Source organism: Cebus imitator, unplaced genomic scaffold (assembly GCF_001604975.1).
Source record: "Cebus imitator isolate Cc_AM_T3 unplaced genomic scaffold, Cebus_imitator-1.0 Scaffold25, whole genome shotgun sequence".
Lineage (NCBI taxonomy): Eukaryota > Metazoa > Chordata > Mammalia > Primates > Cebidae > Cebus > Cebus imitator.
The window spans coordinates 5682860-5690483 of NW_016107340.1; the positions used below are offsets into that span (position 1 = coordinate 5682860).

Here is a 7624-nt window from a genome sequence, read left to right on the forward strand (position 1 = left end):
TATAGAAAGTAAGCAATTTAATTTATAATTTTATCTGATCCTGTCAATTTCTACTTTACAAATAGTATTCCCCAAATAAAGAAGAAAACTCTAGGAGTAAAGAAGAGTTTCTTAGAAATAAGGATGCAACTTGATAGCTTTGTGGCCAGACACCCAAGAATTGCCTAAATATTCTGCCTACTACTAATTCCAACTCAATTTTTGATCCTTCTTTGTCTCTACCAGAACATTCCAAAGGAGCTGCTTGCATAATAGCTAGTGAAAATCAAAATGAGACTGTATTAGTTGGGCCACTGCCTCCAGTGCACTGATTTGAGGCTGTGGTTATAGCGAGGTAGCTGGGTTGGGGAATGTGGCTTAGAGTCAGTTTTCTCTTAGGCTCAAATTTGCCAAATTTGATGAGTGAGCAGGCTATCTTCTCTTATGTACTTGATAATTATTATTACAGTGTACTCTGTGCCACCTTCGTGGCCATTAGAGTTGTATTTGCCACAGATAATTTGCAGAGCATTGGGTTAAACACATAAAATCACATGCTTGGATTCCACAGCAATGTCAAATTGCTATATGTTCTTAAGGACTTGTAGGTCAGTCACAAACACAACTTGCAGACTAGCACCTGTTTGTGGATCACACTTTAAGTAGTACTGAGTTGAAGTCACTAATATTTTAAACCTTATTAACTTAAACATATCCCTGCAGAGTGGAATAGATTCATTATGTAAGGTTAATCAGAAACCATCCCATACATATGGAGGACAATAGTGAAAATAGTCAAATTTTAATTTTAAATTATAAATGTAAGCCCTCTAGGACTGTTGGACATGCAGTGGATGCTGGCTTTTCTATATAATCTTTTTTTTTTTTTTTTTTAATAACAGGTGGTGTTAAAGATGGTCACTGAGATTAAGAAGATCCCTGGTATTTCTCGAATTATGTATGACTTAACATCAAAGCCCCCAGGAACTACTGAGTGGGAGTAATAAACTTTTTGTTCTATTAAAGTACCGTGTGCAGTTTAAATTGATTAGAAATCATTCCCATTATTGACGTGCAGTGCTGTGAAAAGAGTTACTGGAGCCAGCTACATCACATCTGAGTTCTCTACAGCAAAAATCTACGGCTTAAGAGCTGAGTTGGGGATAACCAAAAGGGACTGAAGAGTTTGTACGGGTAAATAATCAAAGCACTATTGCCTACACTCAGACAGATTGATACTGCTTTTGCCTTTGCCTCGCTTATTCTTTATGTATAAAGTCACTGTTGCTATTGATGTCTATGTGAAGATGTATGAAGGTGAGTGAGTTTAGGGGTAGTAATAGGCTTCTGTCTCCTTGCCAGTTTCTAAGAACTGTTAGAAACACCCATTATTTACCAGTGTTACTTACTGTGTTTATATTCCTTTTGGAGAATCAATTTTTTCTATAAGTAATCTTATTTCTCCAGTGGGTGAGAGATGAACATATCAGATAAAGGTATAGGTGGGCTATTCCAGCCACTTTTGAAGGACACTGAGGCTGTAAAATGTAAGCTACTGTAAGATGGAAACCACCAGGAATTTGTTGATTTACTTTTGAATTTTATTTCACAGCCTTGGGAAGAAGAAACTGAATGATCTCAGATGTCTATGAATGGTCTTAAAATGTTTGCAAACCATGTTCTACATAGATGCCATGTTGTTCAATGTCAGCTTGTTTATTAGTAAGGAGCTTTATCCTCCTAGCCCTTTACTACCAGCCTCCTGCAGCCTTGCATAGAAGGTTTCTGTTCTCTCCCCAGAAGAAACTGGCTCAGTGACGTTTCTGGTGTAATGCAGATAGAGGTCAAGAGGAGCATTTTAATCTCTTCCTTTGCTGGTCAGAGAAACAGCTCTGAGATTGCAGAAGCCATGATGCATACCTACAGCTTACAAATAGAAGAGGAAAAATGCTTATATCATCTAGTAAACAGTTGTAAAATGAACTCTTAGATCTAATCTATAGACATATTATTCGTTGCTCAGACGTCTGTGAACAGTCTTGATCCATGCAAGATGTTTGCTAAACCTTTTAATCCTTTCTACTAGCTATAAGAGATGATTCAAGAACTGGTGCAGGACTTGTTTCCATTGACACCAGTTTCTAACAGATCTTTTATAACACTCACATAAGTACTGTAAAAATAGATAATAGTTGACTTAAACTCTCCGTTTCTCTCAGTATTTTAGCTAGGAATGTTACCATGTTTTTCTCTTACCAATTCCATCTCAGGTTGCTGCCTCTTTTCTAGTTTAAAAGGTCAGATCTATTAGTCAGGTATGAAATTTTATTTGGGATTCAGTGTTAGATAAACAACAAAATGATGCATGGCAGAAGTCATCTTTTTATTCTGGCTGGTCCTCAGAACAAGAAAACTGCTGCTGGACCAGCAAGGGAAGAGTTTCTGTCTGTCTGAACAGAAATCTGTCCCCAAGACATAGGGGTATTTGACTCCTACAAAACTTAAAGGGTACATTTTCTATCCTGATGAGGAGGTACTCATTATGGCTTTCTGGAAAGAGGATATGTTAATGATCTGGTCTTAACAGATTTAGACATGATATTTGAGAGCTAGAATAGACAACCTATCAAATGCTTACATTACCAACATCAACATGTGTCAGTACACATTTATGTTTATATGAAAAAAAAATTTCTAGTCACAGTGTCTTAGGATTTTATACTGAAGCAAACAATAGGAATTTTGGAAAAATAGTAAGTAAGAATGTGTGTTCCCTAAGTATGTACTAAGGAACACTGCTCCACTGAGTAGGTCCATGTAAAAAGGATTAGGTGGTCATATAAGTTGGGAAAAGTAAGCTCACGTGTCCTTTGTTGGAGATTCATGGCATACTTATATTCAAAACAGAAATTCTGAAGTTAAAAGCAGTTAAATTCTGCTTAGTATTTTCCTGACAGTTGTTATTAGAACACCTTTTGTATAATCCCTTCTAATATATAGTTAGTATATACTTCTTAATATAACACTGGGAAAATTGTTTCTCCAAAACACATCTTGACATGACATAGTTTCTTAAAAATCTCAATTTTCTGGAACTCAGAACTTTCCTAATACTTAGCACCCTGTCTTCTTTTGCACAGAGCTTTTTGCTTTGTGCCATATAGCATTACTCTGTACCTTCACAGTATTTCATCTGAGCCACTGAGAAAAGTTAAAGGTTGTACTTCCATTTTACAGGTAAGAAAATAAGCTCAGCTTAGGCATGGTTACTTAATGAATTTCAGAATTAAATGTCAGGTTTCCTTAGTCTTGATTGTTCTTTCATTGAATGTATTCTGACACCTAACATTATATAAACTTATGAAATGCTGATTCTTGGTTAATAATAGAACAGTGGCTACCTGGCTAATAGCATTCATCATTGGTTATTCTGGGCATATCATGACTTTATTCCCATTGCTTACCATCTACCTGGGATACATCTCTATTTAATTAAATATATTCTTTTTCTTTGTACCTTTTAGGTAGACAGAGGCAGATCATTGAAAGCATCATTTATTCCTAAGATTGGCAGGCACAGAATCGTTTTTAAGAACCAAAGACCCAGTCCTACCTTAAAGGCCCCATCTATGATCAACAGCTCTGTTAGAAATAATAGCCTGGCATAATTTCTAAAGACATGTCTTTAGATATATTTAGGAGATAGGGTAACACTGTTTTCTAGTCTTTTTTTATCCCTTAATCTTGAGGTAAACTGCATGCATGTAGTCAAAGAAGCATCATAAACGTTTGTTTCCTCACTGTTCGGGCTTATCCTTCTGATAGCCTGTTTTACTGAGTAACTTGACCCTAACCTGTAGAGAATAAGGAGATTCAAATTAGGAAACTAGGACTATCCATCTTTAGTGCTTTGCCCTGCCATTAAACAACAATATGAATTTGGTCAAGTCATTTCTGTTCTATATCTATGACATGAGGTAATTGTATTAAATTTTCAACATCAAGTTCAGCCATAAATTCCTATTTTGTAAATAAGAAAAAGCATAGCAGGAAACAGAATGGAGAAGCTGGATAGTGGTTTTTTTAAGTTCTTTTATTATCAGATATGATACAGGGAAACATCAAAATGCACGGTAAAGTCGAATCCTAGTTACTTTTTTTTGAAGCTGTTGGCAAGGTCTGACCACTTGAGGACTCTTCTGCTGTGAGATGACCCCTGAAAAACACCCATCAAAGTTCTCCTGATAGTAATCTCTCTTTACTGCATGTTTTTTGAAAAGCTAACAGAGAATATGCTTTGGCTTTGACAATAATGAAGTCACCTGTCATTTATATATAGCTAATTGTTGGGAGCTACAGCTAGAATCCAGGCTATCTTAAAAAGGAAGTTCTCAGTGTGTAATTGACCATCAGGGATAAATGGGCTTTGAAAGTGTTAATTGTCTCCTTACTTAGAGTAGGTAAGCTTCTAGTGATAGCCCTATCTTTCAGAAGTTCCCTGACGTCCTCTTGCCCAATGTTATAACCACCGTTCCATGCTACTCCCCTCCAGAAGTCTCACTGATAATGTGGCAAGGAGCATCCCCAATGGATGCTCCTTTCATTGGCCCAAATCCAAAATGTAACGGGGAACTGAATACAGGTTGGATGTCTCCACACTTAGAAAGCACATCTTTTGTTCTTATTGAAGTCGTTTAACCACACCAGATGATTGAGGGAACCTGGGTATCTTTTTAATCACTGAAGGATTTGATAGCAGTAATGGTGGCATTGTTAACTCTTAAATTTCTGAACATTTCACTTAATGGCAAGTGAAGAGATATGGAATCCCCCAAAGAGTGTCAAGATGGTAACTTCCAACCTTATTTTTATGTATTGAAGAGGCCTCGGTGTCTCACTGAACTTTAACCTTTTTGTCAGTGTTTCTCAGCCTTGGATGCCTATTATTACATAACCTGAGGAGTTAAAAAATACAATAAGCAGATGTCAAATTAAATAAAATTAGAATCGGAAGGTAGAATTCAAGCATTTACAGTTTTAAATCTGCAAGCCAGAATAAATTCTTATTGAGGGCCGTACCTAGCCTATCTTCATCAAACTTACAGGTGAATCTTTGTTAAACCTATAGGAAAGAAATGCCGTACATAGAGACTGTCTTGCTGAGGGTCTTATAGCTAAATTGAGATCCAGGGACCAGATTCTGGAACTGATTCTACTACCTATATTATGTTGTATGTCAGACACTCCCAGGGCCCGTTAGGTAATATTTAGGACACCTGACACACTTGTTGCTAATTTCGAGATCTGGGCAACAACTGCATAGGCTATTGTTTCAACCTCTTTCTTCCTACTCCTTTTACTTTTCCTTCAGAGAAGAGAAAGCCACCCCTATGCTATAGCCACTGCTCCAATTCTGACTTTAGCTAAGCCATGAAACCGAGACTAAGCTATTACTGCACCACCACTTAAATCCTCCTGTCACTTGGCTATTATTCTTTAGAGAACTAGAAGTTACCTACCTGCAACCTAAGTTTCTTGAATTAGAATCATTTGAGCAGTGCCATCTTAATTTACTCATTAACATATTTGTGTCCGGGTGCCCTGGTTCACACCTGTAATCCCTTTGAGAGGCCGAGGCAAGCTGATCTCTTGAGGTCAGGAGTTTGAGACCAGCCTGGCCCACATGGTGAAACCTCATCTCTACTAAAAATATAAAAATTAGCTGGGCATGGCAGTGCACGCTTGTAATCTCAGCTACTCGGGAGGCTGAGACATGAGAATCACTTAAACCTGGGAGATAGAGGTTGCAGTGAGCAGAGATTGCACCACACACTCCACCCTGGGCGACAAGAGTGAGACTCCGTCCCCACAAAAAAACCCAAAAACAACATATTTGTTCACTTTTGAACCCTGTGGTGTCTTTTAACTTTGTTAAGGGCCCTTGGTTAGAAAAATTATGAGAGCTTAGGAAATCCGGCTATTTCTTGGGTATATTAAGTACAACTTCAGAATCCTTTGAGTTGTCCAGAAAGCCTGAACCTTGAGCAGTACCCAAGTGGAGTATGTATCTTTCAAGAATACAGATTTTTAAGGTGAGTAGTTTTCTGTCTTTGCATCTCCTGAGACCATTGTTACAACCTTGATATTAAATGAAGACGTGAATGTAAACTTCCTTTTGAACATATTTTTTATAAAGAAATATTTTGTTAATTGGAGTAAGTAGTATTAATTGTTATGAAATCACTATGTAATTGTTAATTGTAAACTGCAATGTCTATTTTGTGTTGTAACAATGTTGCCATAAAATAGCTTTGCTAAATGTGAAATGGCTTTAATCCCTTTTGTCTTCAGTATACTTCATAAAGGAGGAAATGATGATTTTCACAATTTGTCATGAAGCTTCCATGTTTATGAGAAAGTCCAAGAAGTAAGAGCCAAGAGAACAGACATTATCAGAATAAGGGACATAAGAAATTGCATATAGTGTCAAGGGTTTCTGTTTTAACAACTTACTCTATTTCCCTTACATAGATAGGAGGGGTTAATATTTTGCTCAGTGTTAATGGGGGGCATGTGGACATAAAACATTGGATAGCTTTTTATTTAAATGATGAGCTAAAGGTGTGTGTATACACCTGCACTTACAAAATTAAAGTCATATGTATGTATGTATACACAGACTTATGTGATTTCTTGCATATTCATTTACATTTGACCAAATCTTTCGTCATTTCTCAAGAACAAATTAACCTTTGTTTGATACATAAATCAGGTCCTTTTAATTATTTGGAACTATGTTATCAGAGTTGATTAAACCTATCAAAAGTAAATGTACTAGTGAGTCATCAATATGAAGATTAGAAGAAATAATCATGTTGAGAAACAATTCCATAGTTACTTTCAGGCAGCCATATTACTGTGGTCTCTTTCCTTTCAAGTTGATGCCCTTGCCTTGCCTTCTGCTATCTGAGAAGACTGTATTTAACACAACTATATTTTGAAAACTTTTTCCTGTTTTAGCATAACTCATAACAAAAGTATTAGGTTTTTATCTTGAACTCCTATATTACAAAACTGACATTCTGCCTCTTAAAATAATACTTTTTTTAATCAAAAGCTATAAAATACCACACAGCTGTTTTTGTTTTTGCTTTTTCAGTAGATTATTGGTGAATTATTCTAATGAATTTATATAGATTATATTCTAAGCAAAGCAGCTAGGAATCTTATGTTAACCACTGTTTTCAAATAGTGTGTCAAATTCTAATCATAAATGCATTTTTTATATTTCAGAATGTCATTCCATATGTATATATTACTATTCTTTAGACAGTATGAAACCTGCCGAAACATTCTTTTTTAAAAAATAACATTATTAGAGAAAACTTTTTAAAATTCCCACTTAATATGGCTACATAAATGGTGTGGAAAAGGCAAGAGGCTTTTGTCAAGATGCCTTTATCTAATTGCATTAGGATGACTGATACTCTAAATAAGAATGTTTCAGTGGACTAAAAATGTATCAAGTGTAAGAAAATCTCATCTTTTGATTCTTTTGGAAAACAACTTCAATTTTATTGTGATTAGTAATGAGAATATAGTAGATTGAACTGCTTATTTGTAGTGCTTATTTTGCTTGTGGGAG

General features: G+C 36.0%; 1 protein-coding gene across 1 annotated transcript in view; it reads left to right on the forward strand.

Moving 5' to 3' along the window:
* GMPS (guanine monophosphate synthase) overlaps positions 1-6305 on the forward strand; it is a 79036-nt gene extending 72731 nt beyond the window's left edge. Inside the window, exon 16 of the mRNA XM_017522927.2 lies at positions 882-6305. Coding sequence (XP_017378416.1) covers positions 882-983 — 102 coding nt within the window. The 3' untranslated portion in view covers positions 984-6305. The remainder of the gene's footprint in view (positions 1-881) is intronic.
* Positions 6306-7624: the final 1319 nt, after the last annotated feature.